Below are 24,584 nucleotides of genomic sequence, written 5' to 3' on the forward strand. Positions count from 1 at the left end.
AAAAACAGTTTATTCCAATCTTGTTTGTCGAAATAGGCACACTAAATTCTCGAATGGCTTTGATGCAATTTGATTCATAGGCTGTTCGTAATTTAAACACAATAAGTTGACGATGGACACATCAATTTAATACCAATCTAACGACGGTGGGTCTGCCTAGGCAGTAATTCCATTGACATCTAACAATAGTACAGCTGATTTATACACAATGGAACAAAGCTGTTCCTTCCAAACATACCCAGACTATATAGTTTAGTGCAAAGCAATGTTCAGCCAAACAGACAATGGAAAAGATGATTCGTGTGAAGACGATGCTTTGAAATTGAAGGCTCTGCTCTTCACTCACAATTCACATGCGTTTATTTATTCGTAGCAGTAAGGTTAGGTTGTATTTTACACTTAGCGATACTACAGGGAGTAGTATGACGGCGGAAGGTATCTTTACAATTATAGATGATGTACTCAACCTAAACGAGTTGGTTAGAAAAGTAGAGAAGCCCAACGGAACACTAGATGCCGCCTTTGGAACAACCCTCATCATTGGGATGGTGATAGGAATACCAGCCAATTTGATCTGCTGCTACTTCTTCTCAACCCAAAAAAGCTCTCATGAGAACGGCACTTACTTCAAGAGGATCTACACTCTGATATCTTTCTTGGACTTGGCAATCTGCATCCTTCTCTTCCCGATAATTGAAGTTCTCTTCGTTGGGAGGCAAAACTGGACAGAAAAACTGCTTTTTCATGACAGTACTTTCTGTCTTACTTGGTATGCAATGTGGTGTGTGTGCCAAGAGATGGTTATCTTCATGGTGGCCATGTTGAGTGTCTCAAGGCTTCTTTTCCTCAAATACCCTCACCTTCAAGCTAAACCTAACAGCGCATGGATTATCCCTGGAATAGTGGCAATATTAGTGGCCACCACACTCTTCATTGGACCTATAGCTAGCGGAAAAGCCACGGTAAGATACAAACCCAACTACTCAAGTTGTCAGATTGACGGTCTCGGTGTTCCCTTTATAAAAAGTAGTCACTTTAGTAGTCACTTTAGTTCTAATAGTCAATATAATGTCACTCCTAATGTCACTCCTACTGTGACTCCTACTGCGACTCTCACTGCGACTCCTACTGCGACTCTCACTGTGACTCCTAGTGAAGGATTTGACGCGCTAGTATCACGAGAAACAGCATGGGTATTGTCACAATCTTTTGATGGTTTATCAGTGACTATCCAGGAGACGTTCACCAACAAGAGCACCATATTTTTGCTGAAATCCTGTCTGTTTGGCCTGCCTGTCCTGCCGATTTTCATAAGCGTCCTCCTCTGCTGGATCTTCTTGAGGAGAGCAAACGCCCGGGCTAAGAAGACCAATGCGACTGTGATGAAGCACGGCCAGGCTTCGAGCACGGTATTGATTGTTACACTGGTATATGTTATCTTCAACATACCGGCCCTTCTGTTCTCAATTTATTTGGTTTATAGCTACACACAGAACATTGCTGTAATGAAAAGTAACTTTGACGAGCTCGAGGCAGCCATTACATACGGCCATAAATTTGGCAATGGACAGGAAGGAAACGAAATGCTGGATAAAGAACACGCTAAGGAGACGCTGCGTGAAGGTCTTATCATTATGAGCGAATGGATTTCAGATTTGTCATCTAGGTTCCGGCATGAAAAAAAGTATGCGACATTGTCCTTCATTCTACTGCCAGTGCTTTATTGTTGCTTGCATCCAATTATAGTATACTGGAGACTTCAGCCGTTTCGATTTTTCATTTCAAACCGACTGAAACACCCTGATGAAAACGAGAAAAGGAGACTTCTTCCTGCCGTGTGACAAAGCTAATAAAAGTTGGACAGATTAAGCTGGTATAAGTTTTTATGTTAAATTTCTGGTTTAAGTTATGTCTCATATTATTTCTGTTAAATTCTAGATTTGAGTTTAATTAAGTGTCACTTATCTCCCTCAAAACTTTGACTAACAGGAAATACCAGCAGACTTGTTTAACTCACCTCATTAGCCCGTTCCTGAAGCTGTATGGCGTCATCGGCTGCTGCTTTGGCTTTCTTATCCAGTGCAGCTAGACTTCCCTTCAAGGCCTCCAGATCCAAGTTACCGCTGGCGCTACACGCCTGAAAAAAAACTCATATTTGATATTTGTATCTAATATTAGGTTTTTATGTGTATCTGCTTAGAATGCGTCCATATTTCTTCACATAAATCCTATACAAAAAGAGGAATATTGTCTGTATCATTATTTATTGGAACATAACAAGAGATTGACTATAATATAAAGTTTTCCGTATTTTGACCAAATCACTGACCGCTTCTTTCAGTTGTGTGGCGGCCTGCAAAGTATCCTCGGCGGAGGATATGTATTTAGTAGCAGCGCTCTTAGCTAGCTCATATTCCTCTTTCAGTTCACCTAAATCTGTTGTAAGATCATCTAACTTATCCTGAAAAACGCAAGTAGTTATAAAAATATATAATAATCGAGGAGTGATTTAAATCTGAACAGAAAGGTGTTATGTCATGACTTAACACACCACCAGATATGTTCCAAATATATCCGATATCATACTATCACGTTTAACGAGATACAAGTGCACCTGACACCATAGTTAGAGTACCAGCTGAGTTGGATAATACCCAACTGGCCCCCCCCCCCCGGCCCCCCTCCCCCCCCCCCCTCAACCAACTAACCTGTGTATCTCTCAGTGTGTTCCTGGCACTCTTAGCAGTGTCAAGAGCGCTGGTTGATAGTTCCTCAGCTTCCAGAGCCATTGCTACTGTTTCTTGGGACTTTGTTTCCTGCTCTTGGGCAATTCGTCTCGCTCTGTGAGGGTGGAAGATTAAGATCACAAAAACATATAAACCGGTCACATTCAAGTAAATCCCCCTTACAAGTTACACCCCCACACCCCCAACCACCCCCAAAGTATCGTCACACTCACTGGTTAGCTTTCTTCTGCATCTCAGTGTTTTCGTCAGAAAGAGTACTCATGTTATCCTCAGCACGTTGTAATGCCGCCTTTCCTTCTTCTAACAGCATCTTGACACCCTCATCCAGCTGCCTCTTGATCTAAGGAGGGAGAGTGTAAAGTCCACCCTAAGGGCTTCTTGGGTACTGCCGAATTTAGATTGAGAAAGCAATTGTGTTTTACTGGCGTCTGGCACTGACTTGATTCATTTTAAGTTTACTATATCTATATATCGTTCCGTCATACGCAACTATCGTGAACAAAAAATTGAACACTAAGTTGATTAAGAGAGAAATGTTATCTTGACGGTGCAAACGAAGGATACGCTGTCCATTTCATTCAAAACTTACATCATCAATTGCATCATTGGCATTTTCGAGCTTCCTCTCAGAATTGTCGACTGTACTAGAAACAATATCGACAATACCGTTAGTGTCCTCCATTTCGTTCTTCAAAGTTTCTATCAGCACATTGATATCTCCTCGAGCACTCTGGAGTATGAAAAAACGGATTAATTTTTCAAGGTAGGGAATCAGATTGACCTAAGTTTTTTAATAAATCAAACGTGGAGTTTAACGATTTATATATCTTTTTCGTCTGGGTAAGTTTTAAAAATAACTTTGAATTATAACCAAGCTACTTACGCTGAGTTTTTCTGCCAGTGCAGCTGTCTCGTTAGCTTTAGCGAATGTGTCTCTCACTGCTTCCTGAACCTCTTCTATCTGGTTCTTAAAGTCAGGACTCGCCTGTGTGAACAGCAGATTAGAGGAATTCTTTAGTTAAGGTGCTTGATATCATTCAATTTCAACTAAAAGTTACATTTGAGTGAACGATCGTATGTTTTAAGGTTAACCAGCTTAACAGAAGTGCCGAAACATTAATACATATTATGCAAGTACCTCGATAGTGGGTGCGTCTACATCAGACATGATCTCTTTTAGCTCTTCTAGTTTCACCTTGAGTAGGTCCACCTCACGGTCCACCAATGAGTAGCAATCTGGACAATCTGGAACAAGATTAGTTAACTTATTTGAAAGAGTATAAAATGGGTGTATAAGGAGAACTGCCGCTACCGCAGAGGGGTACCGCGACAATTGACCCCCGACAATTGACCCCTATGTAATTACACTGGGGTCAATTGTCGCGAAATCTAGGGCTGAGTACGACAATTGACCCCCCGACAATTGACCCCCATGTAATTACACTGGGGTCAATTGATCGGGTTAGGGTCAGGGTCCTGGATCAAGACCCTGGGTCAGGGTCCTGGGTCAGGGTTAGGAATAGGGTTAGGGTTAGGGTCCTGGGTCAGGGTAAGGGTTAGGGTTAGGGTAAGGGTTAGGGTTAGGGTTAGGGTTAGGGTTAGGGTTAAGGGTTAGGGTTAGGGTCAGTGTCCTGGGTCAGGGTCAGGGTTAGGGTTAGGGTTAGGGTTAGGGTCAGGGTCAGGGTTAGGGTTAGGGTTAGGGTCAGGGTTAGGGTTAGGGTTAGGGTCAGGGTTAGGGTTAGGGTCAGGGTCAGGGTCAGGGTCAGGGTCAGGGTCAGGGTCAGGGTCAGGGTCAGGGTCAGGGTCAGGGTCTGGTTCAGGGTCAGGGTCAGGGCCCAGGTCAAGATTCATGTGAGATTGCGAGACAGGCTCATCGCACAAAATCTTAAAATAAACATAGAAAAAAATTAACAAAAGAATGTGTGAGAAAATAGAAAAATGTAATTTAAAAGATTTAAGCGACACAAAAATTTGCTTAAGACTTTGTAAATTCGGAACTTAGTGCGGTGTGAGATCACGTGGTTAAAGTATAACAACTTTGCCGCGCGCAATTAGTGCGAGATTTTGACGAGTTTAGTATAAATCTCACCCCAATATCGCGAGTTTAACCACGAGATTTCGGCACCCTCTTTCAGCACTACATATCCGGTCGCGCGCTTATATTACATTTTCATAATAATATTCCTCATCTTGCTGGTCCCTTCGTCTTTATCATCAAGCCGACTTTTTATGGTCATTGTACTTTTGGTATTGATTGTTTTGAATTATTAATATCACTGGGAAAAGTTTTACAAAATCTAGGGGTACTTACTGAGACATCCTTCGCTGATGTCGAACATGTTGCTTGGGCAGATGTCGCACTGTTTGCCCTGTACAGTTCCCTTACAATCACACTGTCCATCAGAGTCACACTGTTGTGATTCAGAGCCCTCTGCGTTACAGTTACAAGCTGAAACACAAGGATTTATCTTTAAGAAGAAGACATAAATATCAACCATAACAATAGTAATGGAGATGATTTAGATATATATTTTTTTAAACAGGCAAGAAATGAACCCGTTAGGTTGACGGCATTTTTTCAGTATAATTTGAGAAATATATATCAACGCATGTACAACCTTTTATGACCATAGGATCGACAATAAATTTTAAAATGAAGCAGTTAAAATACTCACGAGCACACCCGACAATAGGATCATAGTAATGGCCTGCACTACACTCGTTACACTTCATACCAAAGTAGCCAGCATTACACAAACATGACCCATCCTCACTGCACTGCAGGTCAGATGATCCTAACAGGTCACACTCACAAGCCTCACATCCGTCACCACTTGCTAGGTCGTAGTAGCCTGGCTTACAACTGCAAACACAAGGAAATGTTTTAAACAGTGGTGATAAATTCAGTTTAACGTAGGTTGCTATTTATTTAGAATGTTATGTTAAATAACAAACAAATTACTAATATTGATAGTTGTTGAAAGCTTGTAAGTTCTAAAGAGCAACTCGGTGATACCCACTTTGGTACCGATATGTATCAGAAGAGTCCAGAAAGCAAATCAATAACCCTACAAACCTGTCACAACGATGACCAACAACATTTGGTTTGCAGTCACACTGTCCGTTCTCGATGTCACAGAGGTACATGTTGTTACTACCATCTGGGTCGCAATCACACTCTGAAAGAAAATAGTGGGATTAATTTCCCCCTAGAGGAGTAGATATCTCGATAACTCACATCCTTTGCAATTCAATTGAATTGACATGCACTGGCAGTACGATAATTAATACAAAACGACTGTCTGAATTATAGCCATTGAACAATAACCGCAGACTGACTATCTAACTGCGCGCGAGATTACACATGCTGCGCGCGCTTTTAACTTCGTGAACCTCTACACCCTTTCAGCTACAAATTATAATTTGGCTACCGCGCGTTCCGTGAATCTAATCGGAGATAGGGTTGTGGTGGTCTTATAAGTCTGATCAAAGCCTCCAAAATCTAATTACGCCGTATTAGGTAAAGAAATGCGTGTACGTGTAACATAGGAAGCAACGATCTTATACACGACAAACCGAGGAGGAATTTGCAGACTGCCAAAGTATGCTGCAGAACATAAGCGCTGCAAAATCCAATTACCCTCTTTCCTGGCTGTTAATTATATCAGTAACTTTTTGTTTAATTTGGCGGGACAGTGGTAGGGTGTAAAATGGTCAAATATGCTAATAAACATGTGCTCATGCGCTGTTGTAGAGCAGACATACATTGTACGGTGAGAGAACGAGTATTGGAGAAAATATGGAAATATGTTAAATATGTGAAATATGCGGGTTTCAGGAACGTGTGTTTTAAATGTAATATAACTTTATTCAAACCCGCAGGGGATAGCGTATTTTGACAGATAAGTAATTCAATACACACAATGGAATTTTAATTCAATTTTATGTATCCAGTAACTCTACACTTAATTATCAGATGAATGGTTATAATATGCTAGCAGAAGATAGATATGCAAACCCACAATAAAAAAAGGATTTGTCCGCAATAAGTAACAGAAATAAGTACTGACATAAAATAACATAGCTGTAGCTGAACATATTCAATTCAAGAGTACATACTACATATTATATATATTTTACTCTGTGACTTTGGTGGCCCATAGAGTAAACTCACACTGTAGGAGCAAGTGTTAGAAGTAAATAATAGCTAAGTGCAATTTTGGCGTGCACTCTAACTCTACTATCTATTATACTTATAATGCATATATCAGGCAAGAGAAACGCCATCCTAGGACGCGAAGAGAGTTAGGACTACATATATTGTATAATTGCAATTGAACAATTTTTCGCGCGCAGTCAGTTTGTACAATTGTTACTTCAATCCTCAAATCAGTGATCAACTTGTCGCACGTACACTAATTGCTGTTACACCCAGCACTAATTGAGGGACTGCTGGACTAATTGGGGGACTAGCGTGTCAAATGTCAATCTTCGTGTAACTGTCACCATTCACAACAAACATTCCCCGAGTACCTACTAAACCTTTAAATAAACCAGCCGTGAAATATTATTTAATAAATAAACTTACTAGCACAGTTCTTAGCATCGATAGCGTCTCCGAAGTAACCTCTCGCACATTCCTCGCAGTATCTTCCGGCAGTGTTTCCGATACACTTCAGGCACTGTCCGGTAATTGTGTTACAGTTATTCTCTGCGTCAGGATCTGTGAAATGAGAGAATAGTAAGTTTTTATCTTACATTTTGATTAGAGTTATCAACCGCAACTGATGTTTATCAATTCTTATCTTGGATTCGACGTCGTATTAATAGAGAATATTGTTCGTCTCATAATGCACGAGGCTTTAAAATTTTCCGATTTCAGTCATCATATTGTATTGCCCAAATATAAAGTACTGACAAGTTCATTGTTTACAAACTTAGTATGGACCAGATGTACAGAAGATACTATCGTCATGCTCATTAACTTACAACCTTCACCATAGCTTCACTACAGCTCTAAACCTAAAATTAGAACTAAAGCCTTCATTTAAAAGTTACCAAACTCAGTGAACCAATTAAACTCCAGATCTGACCAATTAGAATCCAGACTTGACAAGTTAATAATAGGGGCTAAGAAGAGGAGCGGTACATTAACTGCAGTAACAAATTGACATGAAATGGACAGCTCAAACTCTATAAAGTGGTCTGTTATATAGTTGGTACTTGATGATTGATCCTAAGTGTAGCATTTTGTTTGAATGAATATCAGATTGTCGCATTATTTGGCTGTAAATTAAAATTGTAGTAGGGAGGTCTTGTGAAATTTAGCATCTTTATTTCGACCACTGCAGGTTGCAGTTCACTTTCTTTGCTTTCATTCGAATCAAAATATCGACACAGGTGTTTTGGCATTTTAAATATATCTCAATTTTTTTTCAATTGAGATGACTTTAAATTAAATCTCAATTATAGTGCAACAATCCAAGATTTTGAAGGCTTCAGGCAGATTTATGCCAGCTGGGCCGAATTTTAAAGATCATAACTTCAAACATTTTGACTCTAGGGAGAGGGGAAATAATTCACGGTTTCTACTTTTCAATCTTATAGTAATACCAATTATAGCACAAAATCACGAAAGATTTGGTTCCAAATTAAAAGCGCGTTCTTCAAGTATTTAACAGGCAACAGCTGTAAATTATGGGGAAACAGCCAGTATGACTATCTGGAGACAGCATTGCACAGAGCATTTAAAATTTCATTTATTTTCATTTCACTTTTATAATGCATTTCATTTCTTATCATTGTATTTGAAGTTGTCATTGATGTATTCTCTGTACTTAAAATAAGAAGAATGATGATATACTTATGAGCACAATAGGAACTTTTCTTTGTTAAGATAATATATCTTGTAGAAGCCGCTTAACATGGCACAAATGTTGTTTCTCGGTGGTTTTGGATATCTTAGAATTACCAGACTGGTGTCAATAATTGCAATACTAATGTGCCTCTTTTCTCAAGGTCAGTACATCCTAAATAACCCAGATAATCCAGATAACGATTCAATCCCTACCACACAGTTACTAAAATTACATGTAAAGACGAATATCTTGATATTTCGATTCTGACAAATATGGGTAATGGCGAGGTGGTGCTATCAGCTTGGATTGACAAATAGAATCCCAGAATCGCAGTCAAGCTTCAAAGAATCTTGCACCAACTCCCCACCATTGCTCACTTTTATTAAGTTTGATTAAGACTAAATTTCTTAATCAGGAGAAACTACTAGAGTGAGAGATAAAGCTGGTGGCTTTATCTCTCACTCCCCACCATTGCTCACTTTTATTAAGTTTGATTAAGACTAAATTTCTTAATCAGGAGAAACTACTAGAGTGAGAGATAAAGCTGGTGGCCATCACGTGACGAACATCAAAGTTATCACATCTGAGGACCCATCAGAACGATCATTCCAAAACGAAGAATATGCGGCGACTTGTCACCACAGTATAGACTACAGAATCGGTGTGGTTTGGGAATATGTAAAGATTCGAGGGACTAAATTGTTGACATTCCACGATGTGAAGATCTGGGCTTCAAATGGGTTTGTGAGTGATGAGGAGCACTCTCAAGCCGCAATGTTTGGAGTTGTTGGACAAAATGCGTACCCGATCGGTTTAAAAAACGTGGGAAAGCACGCTCTAATGTACACATTCTTTGAGAAAGGAGAACCCACAGGAGAATACCCTGTCTACTTTTCTTTGCATGAATACGATAGTATCGTACTCTGTGTCAGAGCACCGGACTTTAAGAATTGGAAAGCAGCAAGTCAAGGATTTGATGTGTCTTACTCTTGGGATTGGGGTGAGTTGCTGGATTCTAAATATTGCAAATATTTCAAGGTTAGAGGTAACCAGTTTGTGAGTAGGTTGCGGCTAATTGAAGACACACAAATAGATATGTTAGAGTTTGGGCTGTTGAACTCTAATTTGGTGGCCCCCTGTGTGAAGTGAGTAAAAAAGAACAAATGTCCTTATCTTAGATATCTTAAAACAACTAACGACAGATAAAGGGGAACGTCACTCAAGGGGATGAACATTTAGATTACATTTACATTTTGATTATCTTAACAATCCTAAGAAATCCTAAAGTTTTGATAATCCAACTTTACATCGTATAGAAAAAAGGGATAATATAATTTAATCGGTTAAACATTTCACCATAACTAAAATCCCCAAAATAAGCACTTTGTCTGCCGTAAAACCAGTTATGGGTAAACTGTGGGTATGATGAACCCCAGAAATTCGATTGATCGAGACCCGTTGAATTGAGTTCAGCGAGTATGAGTGCGCACTTGTAATATTCATGACTTACAAGATAAGGGGAAATTATTTCAATACTTTTCAATGCTATTTCAAGGTGTAGCGCTCCAAATGACCTGGTGTTCTTTGATCATGACGGCTTTTAAAATTTATCAGTGGACGACGAAAGTGCCAGAATAAAATTTATTTGAGACATTAACCATCTAATAATTCCCGCATATCAAATTTCCCAGAAATCATAAAATTAGAATATGATGAATATGCCTATCGGTTCTTGATCATTCATATTTCCATACTGTCCTCGTTCATAGCCATAAAACTGTGATTGCTGATGTTCCAAACTCCACCCAAAGTTAATATTCACTGATTAATTTTCTTAAATTTTGCTCCTTTCATTATATATAGTTATACAGAACAGATCAAATTTAAATGTTATTTTAATGTCATTACAAATTGGTTTTCGTATCAAAATATTGAAAACCTATGGCACATACCTATGTTGTCGTTACAAGTACACTCAGTACAGACTTGGTTAGGGTTATCGTAACTTGGTTCTCCGAAGAAACCGTCAGCACACACCTCACATCTGTCACCTGTCAGGTTATTCGTTACAGTTACTATAGGTACTAGAAGTTACTAGGAGTTACTAGGAGTTACTAAAAGTTACTAGAAGTTACTAGAAGTTACGAGAAGTTACTAGAAGTTACTAGAAGTTACTAGAAGTTACTAGAAGTTACTAGAAGTTACTAGAAGTAACTATAAATAGCCAAATAAGCTTAATTACAATGAGAGGTCACCATAGTGTTCAGTTAAAATTTTAATCAATTCTCCAATCGAAACTGTATTAAGCAACAATCTGCATTTACTGCAACTGCAACTTAACAACATAACCCCAGTAACATCCCAATACATTCTTAACATACCAGCATGACCAAGGGTACAGTTAGTACAAACAAAGCTGCCGTCCTGAATCTCGCAGGTGTTGGAGAAGGACCTGTCTGCCTCGGGGCACTGACACTTCTTACATGATCTGGGGTTACCGTAACCAGGGTTACCGTAATAACCGTCCTCACAGACCTGAGGGAGACGTGTTTAGCTCGGGGGTTTGGGGTTTAGCCGCTGTTTACTTAAAATGGGAGGATTTTAGGAAAGGAAAGAATAGTGAAGAAGGCTGTGAGAATCTGAAAAAGTCGGGGAAAAAACACAAGTTAAAACACAAGCAAAAACACAAGTAAAAGCACAAGAAAGCCTTGTGAGAACCAACCTCGCAAGAGTCTCCAGCAGTGTTGTGTTGACAATCCAAACACTGACCACTGATTGGGTCACACTGGTTACTGTAACTGTTACAATCGCACCTCTCACAAGGACTCATTTGACCCATCTCGGGGGAAGTTCTTCTGTATCCTGCTGCACATTCCTCACACGAACTGAAGAGGGTAAGGTTAGAATATAGGGCTGAACCCCTAATAGATTGGAGAAAGTAGTGGAATTTTGATAGGTAAAAGATGAAAATGTCTGTCAGTACAACGTCAATACAACGTCCGTAAGTTTGTTCTTCCGTTTGAATGTGCTCACTGCTCAGTCATTGACCCACCTGCCATCGTATCCCAGAGGACAATCACAACTCTCAATATTGTACGCAGTCTTGTCCTTCCTGCCGCTCTTCTTCTCCACACCACCAATACTGAACTCCTCCAATCGAATACTTTCTCCCTGGTACACAGTAGCACAGATCTCCATAGAAGTGATATCTCCTATTACAGACTGGAACATGCTGGAAGTATATTGGTCGGACTTGGTGTCATCGTTCCCGGTGTCGGATACCAACCATGATTCAGAGGGGTGCATCAGAATGTTGTACTTGTCGCCCTGGTAAGTGGGGGTTCAAGTTAAACGTATTAGGATATTATCTAGATAGTGTTTCAATCGGACTTCAAGATATTATTTCCGATATTTTTATTGCACAAAAATTCTTTGTTTAAAATTCTAAATTCTGAGTAACAATTTAAATAACTTACAGGGTTAGCACGAGGAATGAGTGTCAGAGTGTAGGGCTCTCCTCTTATCACTATCTGTGTTATACTCGACTGTGATCCTGAAATATTTCATTTCCAATCAACTTCCGGACAATTATGAAGGGAATTTTGTTTAAGTGTCAGCACGCGGTGTAGCCTGATGTTTTTATGAAAATGTCGTCACAACCGGAGTTTGTGATTTTCTGAAAGCAAACATTTCCGGATATCAGGGGCAGATTGAAGATTCTGTCATAGGTATGATCTTATGTTCAACTGTATTACTTGTTCACGATTCATTACGGCGGAATTACTCATTTGATATCCCTGTTTATTGCAAAAAAGGCACTTTTTATTAAATTTGTTCTAGATCAGTAGCCTGTTTTTTCTCAAAATTCGACGTTTCTCGGATTGTCTTGAAATGTTTACCTACACATACAGGTATATAATCCAATTTGTGGAACTTATCCCACTTAGGCCCGTTAAGATCCTACAAAAATTAGATAAGAGCTCGAAATAGAAATACCTCATACATATTTAAGATGTAGACCTTGCAATCGACATACCCGTGCATTGGGTACACGCGAAAATCAATTTAGTGACGCCTAATTGAATCGGAATTTTCGATTTGTACAAAAAATTGTGTGTACGAATATACCGATAAGGTGATTCAAGAAAACGGGTGTATCAGCTAAACATCGTCATCTAGTTAGAGTTACACCGGGTCTGACAGCAACAAGAATGTGCAAGCTTGTAGACGGGCGGGGACGACAAAACTCAATTATTAGGTATGTGATATGTGCGTGCACTCTGCAATTCGAGTCTTCTCCACTTTCAGGACTGACCGTACTTGGGGCAAAGCGTTAAAGAATTGATGGGTTTCTTTTCAAATTTCACGGAGCAACTTCGATCTTCATGAATTATAATTAAAATTATTTTAGTTTGGTGAGATGATTATTGTTGAAAGGGTAACCCGGTTCTACTACATCACAATATACAAACAGAGCCGTCGTGGCGAAGTTTTTGGTTTAGTTTTTAGTTTACAATATTTATCCAAACACTTGTGTGAAAGTATAAATTTGACTAAGAAGTTATATTATGTATAATGTTGATTTAGAGTGGTTCTAAATCCTAAACCCCCTCCATCCTCAACTGGAGTTTCACTTTCTCAATATATACATAATATATATGATATTCCAGGTACAAAAAAAAGCACGCATTTACCTTTGATGTTGTACATGAATTTGAGTTTAGTTAGGAAACTGCTAAGCTGGTTTCCAATGTACTTCTTGGGAGCAAACAAACAGAAAGTCTGGGGCTTGTCTCCCTCGTTAGTAACCCTGATGTGTTCCTGAACTGGAGAGTGCTCCACAGGGAGTAGGTTCTTATCTCCGGCCACCTGATAAGGAGAGAGGATTGTACAACTGACTAGAGTTTATCTTAGGATATTTATCTTAGCTTAGAGTTTCTTTCATTAATGACCACTTATTTATAATTAAACAGGTTGATATTGAAATATCCGCACCAAGTTTTATCAAAATGATAAGAAAGAGCACGCTCTGCTGCAATGAGTTATCAGAACAAACCTTGTACATCCATCCCTCATCCTTCCTCTCGAAATCACTGATAACCCTCTTGGGAGTGAAGGTGGTGTCAGCAACACACTCTTCAGTGTGCCCGAAACAGAAACACGCCTGACATCCCTCCGGGTTCGATTGCTGAAGGAAAAGAGAAATTAGGGTGAAGATTATGATAAATCACAGAAAAAAATAATACTAAATCACGAAATAGTAGCGATAAATTTTATTGTATTTTGCAAGATTTTTTTTTCAAATCAAATTGTGGTTTTAATTAAATCCTCTAATTAATGTATCAACCATTAATTAATTAATTAATCAATTAATCAATAATACAACTTTGCCCACCTGAAGAGAGAAGGCATTGTCCTTGCAAGTCATGCACTTGTCCCCCTCCACATTCTCCTTACACCTACAGTCCCCGGTATCAGGGTCACACAGGTTACTACCTCCAATACTACTGCAGTCACACTGCTTGCAACCAGTCACCGAGAAGTCGTAATGTCCGTCGTCACATCTGCGGAGTGTTAAATGATTGTTTTAAGACTGTTTTAAAATTGTTTTAAGACTATTTTACGATTGTTTTAAGACTACTTTAAGATGCTATTTCAACTTTCAAGACTGTTTTAAGAAACCTATGAGGCAATGATCTGTATTTCAATAACAGTTATTCAAACATTTTTGCATATTTTGCAACATTTTAGAGACAGCATAAAAACTGATTAAATAGCCAATGTTATGTTTCGGTAATTGCGGCATCGAGGAGTTCTGGAAAAGATTCACCTACATATTATTCTTTGTATGATTCATTAAGTTCTTCAGAATTCGCTATATTTAGCTAAGCTTTGTCCAACATTCGATTATATTTCAAGATTTTATATTTTCCCATCTTTAAATAACAGCCAACAAGGACTGAGAACGAAAGATCAAGCTGATTCTATTGTATTTCGTCATTGAATCATCACACTAAAAAGGAAACACCAACATTCCAGCTGCATTCCTGTCTGAAGGAAAGTCTACATTTTACAAATTATCCATTAGCCTAGCCCCATTCCTTCAGTGAACGAATCTATCTACAAGTCAGAGCAATTCGTTCTTTCTCCAATTTTCAGGGATCGTTAAAAAATGTTTCATTTATATACACAAATCACAGAACAACAAAATCTCGACCTATTTCATTTACAGCTCCATTAAGAAAGCTTTGGTACTCCAAAATTACAATTTATAATTTGACTGCCACATCAATTTCACACTAAACTATCAATTACACACACACACACACACACTACCAAACATCACATACCTGTCGCACTGTATTCCCCCGATGCCGGGTTTACATGGACACTGTCCGTAAGCATCACACTGCATGGAAGTACTTCCTGTGGAGCTACAGCCGCACGTGGCACAGCCGTCCATTCCGTACCCGTAGTAGGTCGGCTCACATTGGTCACATTGATCACCTGATGGAATGTTACAAATTAGTAAAAGAGAGATCTAAAGAAATGGTCAAAGAAATGGTCAATTTTTTTCGCTCACTTTCTTGTGAGCGAAAAAAATTAATTTTTTCGCTCACAAGAAAAAAAAGATTTTTAAAACCTTCTTGAAAACTTACGAGTACAGTACCCATGACTCCAGATTTGCAAGTGAAAGTGAAAGTGAAACTTACCCATGACTCCAGGTTTGCAAGTGAAAGTGAAAGTGAAACTTACCCATGACTCCAGGTTTGCAAGTGAAAGTGAAAGTGAAACTTACCCATGACTCCAGGTTTGCAAGTGAAAGTGAAAGTGAAACTTACCCATGACTCCAGGTTTGCAAGTGAAAGTGAAACTTACCCATGACTCCAGGTTTGCACTTGCACTCTCCAGACTCCTGATCGCAGTTCTGGTTCTCAGATCCAATAAGTGAACACCCACACGCTTCACATCCATTTGGTCCCAGGTTGAAGAAAGCTGAAAGAAGACAATGTGATGATGACTAAGAGAAGACAAGATGATTAATACAAATCTCGTATTAATAGTTCATTTCACTAAAACGACGTACAATGAACATCTATTGACTAAAGTATGATAGTCTTATTATGGAGGTGACTGGTGAACAGTCGGCTTATTTATTTTGACCACATTTCAACCGATCTTTCAGCTGCTCATCGGTTTTTACTTTTATAGCGATTTTCAGAGAATCTTGCACAGAGCTTAATTTAGACTGAAGTAAGACTGAATAAGGAGTAAATGAAGAGTGATGATGCTGATTAGGTTTACTCACATGGTTTGCACTCATCACACTTGAGTCCCTGTACATTAGGTTTACAACTGCACTGTCCCCCCTCCAATTCACATCTGTCCGGCTCGTACGCTCCTGAAGGAATGTTAACAATGTTACTAATATTAGAATGTGGAGAGTTATATGTGAACGATCTCCTATGAAATGTGAAATATAGCTGACTGTCAATTTGAATAACACATTTTTTAGAGCTAGAATCTTCTGCCGACACAAAAAGGATTGATGTATAAGTGATATTTTAAGAGATAATACTATAGTATATTAGCTTTACCACCTAGCATGTAGTTTTAAACCAGGCGTTTATGTTATAGAACGAGGTGAAAAAGCATAACGTAAAAGAAGTTGAATTGAAATGAAAGATATTTCCTATCTCGAATGGTACAGCAAAGATGACAATTACAACAAAACTATGTGACTTACCGTCTCTATCGCAGTTACACCTGACAGTACCGTCAGTTATTGTGGGTACAACTATATCGTACACTGGTACACAATCAGGGAATTGTTCCAATAAAACTGGTCTCGGGTAAATGAACTGGGGAAAATATATTGTTATTAAGATATCAATTTACTCAGCTGAGCTGTGCGGGGAAGCCCACGTGAAAAATGTAAAAGTGTATTTTTTAGGTTAAATTTGTATACTTAATGTCATATATTTCTTGAAAACTTAATATTTAGCCACACATAAGCTTTGAAGCCTCATAACCTTTATATTCTGAAACAAAATAATACTCACAATTATTTCCATACAGTAGTCTCTGGCGGCCTGACCTTCCTCAGTGTCCGGGAACAGATCGTTTATCCTGTCCAGCGTGTCCGGTCTGGGCAAATTATTGTATTTTCAATAATCCAACTCTTTAATAAAATCCATTAATTACAGCAGTTTCATTATCTATTCATTAAATAAGATCTTTTCCATCTTATGATATAGAAAGGTTCCCTACTTAGAAACCACTGATCAAGCACACAATTATTGGTAAACTGCAAACAAAACCAAACTCACGTTGGTTGGGGGAGAAGAATGACTCCTCCAATAGTGATCTCTCCAGGCAGATCGTCCAACAACTCTACTTTCAGGTGGTACCTCTGAGAAGATTACGCAGGTGTAAGACAGTCTAATGCTTACTAGTATAACTTTAACTTGAGAATGCAGGATTTCAGCCGACAATCGGAATCATCAAGTGAATATATGATGAACAAAAAACACAAAAAGCATCATATTTTAGCCACAAGATAAGCAATACGATAAATGATAAATCTACACTCAACTGACCGTGTTATCGTCCATACAAGCTTTCCTTATCTTGAAAACTCCAACACCATTAGTTGTTGAGAGCTCATCAGACCAGAACTGTACTTGTTTAGCCTCGCATATAGGCATAATGTCCTCTGGTGTGTCCAGTGCTGTCAGTGTAAACCTTGGATAGATAGTAACCAATTAGATATAGTCAAATTGTAAGTGGCCCAAAATTTATCATTTTTCGACTTAGAGGTTCGTTTAAACATTAAAAAATATACAACATTAAAATAACTGCACTCAGATTAGATAGATTCCTCAGGCTAAGTAGCATATTTTAGCATATCTTAAGCTTATTGAAGGCAGCTCTGAGGTAACAACTCTGACTATCTATCTGACTGGTTGATCTGACTAATTGATCAACTTTAACTTGTCCATTCAGATTTCACAGAGCCAGCTCTAGTTCAATAGTTTACTGTTTAAAGCTCAGTATCTTTTACAACATGTCATATTGTACAACACTACTACTGTACCACACTGCTACTGTATATACCGCGGACTGTACAAATTTCTTATCAAATGAACTTTTCGCAGATTCACATGTCACGACAATGTTGCAATTCAAGGTTAAACAGTTATAAATAATAATAATAAATTCTAACATTTATTACACGCTTCGACATTAAAATATACCCAACAAAGATATACATTTAAGTCATTCAAGCGAGACTTAGTGTGGAAATATCCATGTTTCCATTATATCCATACAGATTATTGACTATGGAAGCCAGCATACCATAGAGTGGACTGTATACATTTCTTATCAAATGAACTTTTCGTAGATTCACATAATACGACCATGTTGTAATTCAAGATTAAAGTTTTAGTTTTAATGCAATATTGAGAAAGAGGAGTTCTATGAAAGAGGAGTTCTAGGAATTCCTGTTTAAGGGCCAAATTTAAATAAATGGGATTTTCGTACTATATAATATACTAAAATACTGAAATAGGCTAATAAAGTAAGATTAAATCACATAAGTTACCAATGATAAACCTGTTTAAGCAAAATATCATAGTATGGATTCATATCATAGTATGGATTCATATCAAGCATGCGCAGGACTCTAAATTCAAACAACTAAACCTGAAATTTGATTTTTCTTCTTTTTTAAGAAAAGAATGCACATCATCAGCAAATCAATCACTGTAACCCATACTGTACTTGGATTAATTATAAATGAACTGTTATCAGTCTCTCAAAAACATCAATTACCATTTTAACTTCATCCGACTTATATTTGCGTGCTTTGAAAAAAATGTCGCTTCATAAAAAACCATTTCTCAACAAAACCGTAGTAAATAAATGAACTTCAAGTAAATCAATTGAGTAAGAATGTCCCTTAATTGCATGATTGGATGAGATATATTTACTTCATGCACCAAAAAGAACACTTCACGATAAACTTTCTCTATACTTTCAAACTACCTGAGCCGGCCTTGTGATTGTAACGCAAATATATCATGCGTTACTTCCCTTCTACTCCTGACAGAAGAGTTAACGGCTCAATAGTGTGAGAAAGCTTGTAAAATTAGAACTTTGGAGAACTTAGTGATTCTTGTCCGTTCTTATATTTAAGATAATCTACTAGCCTCAAATTGTTCAGTTAAAAGATTTGGAGGTAGTTTCTCGATAACGATTGAATCTAAATGATAAAATAACACTACTTACGATCACATTCAAGCTCGCCACTCCTGAGTGTCTGTCAAAAACAATAATGAAACCCACTTTTCAACATTCCGAGTTACCAATTAAATGTTTGCTAATTATTTAATAAATTAAGTACCTGATTCTGGCATTGGGTCCCATGGGGTAAGAGTACTGGAGGACCAAAATGTACTCGTCATCACGAGGCGGTACAAAGAAGAGGTTAACCTCGTCACCTTTTTTGGACAACTTACTGGGGTCGTCCTGAATGTCGTCCGGAGCTGAGACGATGTCATTTTGAGAAATAGGTGGTTAGGTGTTAGGGCATTTAAGCTTGAGCAAAAGGTGGCTAAAGTCCAGAATTTAGTATTTCATTTAGAAGAGAATATTACATCTATGATAAACTAAAAACCGAGATTAAGTTTCGGTAAATCACAAACCATCGTCTTTTTTCCTTCTAGATGCAGGATATAATTCATAAATGAAAATTTAATATCTCGAAGGATTCTGGAATTATCAAGAGAAATGTAATTCACATACAATGTAAATGTAACAAATAAGGATGATGATATTATTTGAATGATTGACACTGTCAATACAAATAGGAGAATTGTAAATTTCCCTCCCATTACGCACATAAAAAAGCTTCATTCATTTCAATGGAACGTTAGATGATGAATTAAATGAAAAGAATCGGTAGTTGTTCGATATAACCACAACTTCAATGAACTGATAGTATACACGAAATAGATACTAGATAGTTAAAAGATCGCCATGTTTCCATTACATTCATACAGATTATTGACTATAAAAGGATTTCAGATTACAGCCACCGGGTGTCAAACCCCATTACGATAGTATACAATAGGCAGAGAAGATAACGATAGATATATATATAATGGCAGCTCGAGTTTTATGCCGAAGAAACAACAATCCGATCAAACTCAAGATTGTTTACTAAGTTTTACTAAGGGACAGATTCACGTAAATACGTACTCTTTTTATCTTTATTCTTTTTATCACCTTTATTTTTACCACCATTATTATCACTAGGATCCTTAGTAGGTTGGCCCTCTAGATTATCATTTCCTGAACTAGGACCCTCAGACGTCCGCATGTCTTCAATATTGTCCAGAGAAGCTGAACAATTGAAAATATTTTAACTGTCAACCAACAGATCGGCTGCTGTATAGTGTACGCCACCTCTCAGAATTTCAGAAAAATCCATGGATTAGTATGTTTCTGAACTCAATTTTCCTTTTTTCTTTAAATTTTTCTTTTCCTAACGATAAAATTACGTACGACCAGCTGGTGTAGGTGTTGTTGCGGTTCCATCAGGATTCACATCAGGGTCCAGGGTGTCATAAGCTGCAATAATTAGTGTAATCTACCGACACTTATGATGAGAATCGAGCAGAAGTAACTATGAATTTATGCAAAAAATGTGATCTTGGGGACTATAACTTCCATTGGCGATCTTAAAAGTACCATCGAAGAAGTAACTTCACGGGTAGAATTGACTTAATTAATTAATTAATAATGGAAAGGAGTTGATGTTTTACCAATGCGATCAGGGGCTAAATTATTAATAAAAAACTAAACCAAAAACTGAATGTGCTATTACTTGATTTCCCTTATGAATCTGAAGAGAATCGTGACCAGAGACTAATTATTTCCTGACTTATGATTACAAAGTCGATGAATTAATCAATAAAAGAATAATATTAAAGATGTTTAAGAATGATTTTAAAGAATAACGTTAAGATCCTTTTTTGATAATCTTAAAGCTCAGCAATTATTAATCAGCGATTTCATGTGAAGCTCAAAGAATTGAATTTTATCATCAATAAAAGAATAATATTAAAGATGTTTAAGAAAGATTTTAAAGAATAACGTTAAGATCCTTTTTTGATAATCTAAAAGCTCAGCAATTACTAATCAGCGATTTCATATGAAGCTCAAAGAATTGAACTTTATCTTCACGACATGTACAAAAACATAACCAGAATAGATAAAATAGAATAGACTATGGATGCCCATTTAAGGATGCCCATATAAGGACATTTCGTACTACACGGAAACTTACGCATGGTTGATGTGCTAGTACTGTCTTCACTATCACCGTCACCACCGTCGATGAGATTGTCGCTCTCGGCTGGCTGGATAACAAGGGATCCCATGTCCGGGATAAAAGTGCCCTGTTCTACATTGGCACATTCCTTTCCTTCGTAGCCTGGGGAAATATGTTTAAGAAATTGTTGAGTGTTTACCACCAGAGATCTGAAAGAAAATCAATTTTTGACAAAATATTACTCAAATTCATATTTAAATAAATAGCAATACGTTTAGATATCTTAAAATCAATAAAGACAGACAAATTTCACGTTCTCTCAAAATACAAGAGCTGTAACTGCGCTGTTGATGCACTCTCCTCAAAGCTGGCTAAATCTTTGAAGGAGCAGTCAACTTACCGTCTCTGCACTGACACTGCCCACTATCTTGGTCGCATTCCTTCGAGAAGGATCCCGCAAGGTTACAGGAACAAGGCTCACAACCGGTCAGATATCCGTAATATCCAGGTAGACACTCGTTACACCTGGGGGAGGCGGTTTCAGACATCTTTTTTCTATGAATTTTTCTTTTTTATGAAAGTTGTGGGTGGTTACTTTACTTGTTTATCAAGAAAAAATTGTAAAGAGTTATTCTGAAATTGTCAATGATGGTGAAGGGGTTGAGTGATCCGTGATCTGTTGTGAGCTCATTCATTTGTCGAGGCTTGGAGAGTTAAGTCTCCAATCCGAGACGTCATTTTCTACCTGTACACAGAGTATCGTTTTTTATGATAAAGGCTTGCAATAACAGCGATGATTTAAGGAAGTGATTAGCTTGAACCCTGATTCCGGGTTAAATAATATCTGGGATAGGTCATGACTTAATGCCATCAGCCACGCCTTATTGTGACGAATGTAAAAGAAAAGGAGTAAACTTGGACTATGAATATTGAAGGTTTGTGTAAATTCCGTACTATTTATCATTAAAAGAGTATCACTGTTTTTCAATAACCTTTGCGAATCTGTATTTACATTGCATTGAATATGCGAATATAATAATAGAATTGATCGAGAAGACGGCGTATCATGCAGATCCATTATAATCTTCATTTACACAAAAATGTGTCACTGTAACTTTGTGAAATTTCCAGTCATAATTTTGTGAGGTCTCCTTTTTATTCAGGAATGCTTACAGCTCATATCGACTTTCCATATGAGAAACTTGGTATCAGGTTCTTATTTTCTTAGGCTCTAATTCGGTAACAAGTTTTAAAATGTTAAAATAGTCCCCACATAATATTCATTAATTAAGTACATTTTAATCAAATTTGGATTTTTAAACGATAAAATCCAACTCCCGGTTTAGATAGGGGGCTTTCAGTTAAAGCTTTGTAATTTAACAGAAATAGAAGCATGCATGCTACTACAACTGTTGTAGTAATTAAGCAATAGAATTAAGTAATTAAGTAGTCTACATTACTGAGGTTCCATGTTGTACAGTTTGAACGTTGCAAGCACTCTTAATTGAACTGACTGCTACAACTTTCATAAACAGGTGGCTTCACTGGCACACACAAGCTGGTACACACTGTACCAGTTTGAGGTTTGTAATAAACTGTGTTATTGCGAGATGAGTTGTCTTTCCTTGTTTGTAGATGATTCAAATTGCATCATCAAGTAAATCATCTTCAAGCTGAGCAAGTCAATGACATAAGAAGACACTCGATCATTGAAATCAAGATAAGAAACAAGATAAGAAACTAACTGTAGTCCAGCAATGTTGTTTCTGCACCGACATTGTCCAGTAGCTTTATCACAAAGTTTGTGGTTGCCCTTTGTTCCGACAGGATCACAGTCACACCCTAAAAAGAAAAACGAGTTACAGAAATACATTCATGAAAATTTGAAATGAGAGAAATCAAACCATTGGTTGTTTAGTCGGATAAATGTACTGAAGGGGGTCCTGGAAACATATAATTGATAAGATATTTTTGTATGTTTAAGAATCTTTCAAATGACATGTTAATCGGGTTCAGAATCTTCAGGTATATTCAAGTTAATTTGAGCGCAACAATCTTCAATAATTGTCTCCCCTTTACTCATCAGTTATTGCTCAGAATCGTGTCTTTGCAGGTTCCAATTATAAGTTGTAACTAGCATCGGATGAATAAGCAGTGTAGAGCATGATCTTACCGAAGAAAAGAAAAAAACCATAAATATATAATACAGAAAGTTAACTTGTAAAATGAATAACATCTCCATTCTCCACTTACTAAGACAGCCCTCTTGAAGGGAATGATAACCGTCAGCGCACGTGTCACAGTTAACACCCAAAACATTAGGTTTACACTGACAGTCTCCGAAACTGAGTCCTCTGTTAACATCGAGAGTCTGGGTACACGCTCCATCGCCCACACTTCCGTATACGTTGCACTGGCAAGCTGTGGAGGAAAGAGGGCGTTATATACAGGCGTTACAGAGCGCTACATACAGGCGTTACAGAGCGTTAAACACAGGCGTTACAGAGCGTTACATACAGGCGTTACAGAGCGTTACATACAGGCGTTACAGAGCGTTACATACAGGCGTTACAGAGCGTTACATACAGGCGTTACAGAGCGTTACATACAGGCGTTACAGAGCGTTATATACAGGCGTTACAGAGCGTTATATACAGGCGTTACAGAGCGTTACAGAGCGTTACAGTGCGTTACACGGTGTTACAAGACGTTACACGGTGTTACACGGTGTTATAATACGTCACGCGATATAGGCAGTATAAAGGAGAGCGGGAATGTTAAGGGGTGTTTAGTTTAGGTCTGATATAATCTTTACGCGGAGAAGATAATAACAGCGAAAATATTAGGTCACAGTTATAAAGGTTGGGAAACAAGACTTTTTATCGGCAAGGTCATATTTTGATAGTCATTACAATTTATTTGCTTTTGGCTGGGTGGCCTAGTGGTTAGAGCTTCCGCCTTCTGTAAAGAAGGTTCAGGGTTCTAATCCCAGTGTCACTCATATCAGTCTAGGGAGTAGCTAAGGATTCATTGGATCTATGCGATCTCCTCGGTCGACTCAGCCGAATGATAGGAAACTTGATTGAGGGTTAAATGAGGAGGGGTGCCTGTGCCAAAAGATCAAGAATCTTAGGATACTCCTTCAGAACATCTACAATGTAGTGTACTGTAAAACAAGGGCGGTCAAACTATTCGATGACCCTGTAGAGGAATCTAAGAACTTTACAAATATACAAATATATAGATCCAATTCGGTTCTTTCAGTCCAGAAATAAAACTTAGAAATGAAACTCGCTAATCAATGAATTAATCAATTCATTAAGTCATTAAATAAATTTAAACTCACCCCGACACCTGTCAACATGACCGACAGCAAGCTCAGGATTAGGGAAGAAACCATGGGCACATTCGTCACAGTGTTGTCCTGGTCAGGATTATTGGGTTATGATTTCAGTTGGATTTGACGTTTCTCAGGTAACAGATAAATCGTAAGCATTTAAGATGGTGTGTAAATTCGAACACCGGATTGACCCCTGATTAGGGCGTATATTAATTTTTATATAACCAAAATTACATTGCATAAAATATGCGAATATATTAATAGAATTGACCGCGAAGACGGTGAATTATTCGAATCTA

The 24,584-nt window shown here is 37.9% G+C and overlaps 2 protein-coding genes across 30 annotated transcripts in view; one reads left to right on the forward strand and one right to left on the reverse strand.

Annotated features, from left to right (window-relative positions):
- Positions 1–24,584, reverse strand: part of LOC134820336 (laminin subunit gamma-1-like) — a 42,287-nt gene that overhangs the window by 15,448 nt on the left and 2,255 nt on the right. The window contains exons 7-40 of one of the 2 annotated variants that reach the window (XM_063830585.1): positions 24,292–24,369; positions 23,199–23,366; positions 22,691–22,787; positions 21,346–21,470; positions 20,961–21,107; positions 20,177–20,242; positions 19,871–20,014; positions 19,014–19,155; positions 17,206–17,350; positions 16,936–17,018; positions 16,669–16,753; positions 16,353–16,467; positions 15,915–16,007; positions 15,485–15,601; positions 14,956–15,112; positions 14,001–14,169; positions 13,662–13,793; positions 13,300–13,474; positions 12,082–12,158; positions 11,658–11,932; positions 11,328–11,490; positions 10,987–11,140; positions 10,558–10,656; positions 7,336–7,470; positions 5,824–5,926; positions 5,423–5,610; positions 5,059–5,196; positions 3,886–3,992; positions 3,631–3,732; positions 3,337–3,477; positions 2,960–3,087; positions 2,709–2,841; positions 2,330–2,461; positions 2,018–2,137 (exon numbers count right to left, since the gene is read on the reverse strand). In XM_063830585.1, the coding sequence (XP_063686655.1) occupies positions 2,018–2,137; positions 2,330–2,461; positions 2,709–2,841; positions 2,960–3,087; positions 3,337–3,477; positions 3,631–3,732; positions 3,886–3,992; positions 5,059–5,196; positions 5,423–5,610; positions 5,824–5,926; positions 7,336–7,470; positions 10,558–10,656; positions 10,987–11,140; positions 11,328–11,490; positions 11,658–11,932; positions 12,082–12,158; positions 13,300–13,474; positions 13,662–13,793; positions 14,001–14,169; positions 14,956–15,112; positions 15,485–15,601; positions 15,915–16,007; positions 16,353–16,467; positions 16,669–16,753; positions 16,936–17,018; positions 17,206–17,350; positions 19,014–19,155; positions 19,871–20,014; positions 20,177–20,242; positions 20,961–21,107; positions 21,346–21,470; positions 22,691–22,787; positions 23,199–23,366; positions 24,292–24,369 (4,433 nt within the window). The remainder of the gene's footprint in view (positions 1–2,017; positions 2,138–2,329; positions 2,462–2,708; positions 2,842–2,959; positions 3,088–3,336; positions 3,478–3,630; positions 3,733–3,885; positions 3,993–5,058; positions 5,197–5,422; positions 5,611–5,823; positions 5,927–7,335; positions 7,471–10,557; positions 10,657–10,986; positions 11,141–11,327; positions 11,491–11,657; positions 11,933–12,081; positions 12,159–13,299; positions 13,475–13,661; positions 13,794–14,000; positions 14,170–14,955; positions 15,113–15,484; positions 15,602–15,914; positions 16,008–16,352; positions 16,468–16,668; positions 16,754–16,935; positions 17,019–17,205; positions 17,351–19,013; positions 19,156–19,870; positions 20,015–20,176; positions 20,243–20,960; positions 21,108–21,345; positions 21,471–22,690; positions 22,788–23,198; positions 23,367–24,291; positions 24,370–24,584) is intronic. The other variant, XM_063830586.1, reaches the window with a different exon arrangement.
- Positions 1–24,584, forward strand: part of LOC134820337 (far upstream element-binding protein 1-like) — a 71,927-nt gene that overhangs the window by 6,359 nt on the left and 40,984 nt on the right. The gene's annotated exons all lie outside the window — the stretch shown is intronic.

Source organism: Bolinopsis microptera, chromosome 9 (assembly GCF_026151205.1).
Source record: "Bolinopsis microptera isolate Bmic1 chromosome 9, MBARI_Bmic_1.0, whole genome shotgun sequence".
Taxonomy (NCBI): Eukaryota; Metazoa; Ctenophora; class Tentaculata; order Lobata; family Bolinopsidae; genus Bolinopsis; species Bolinopsis microptera.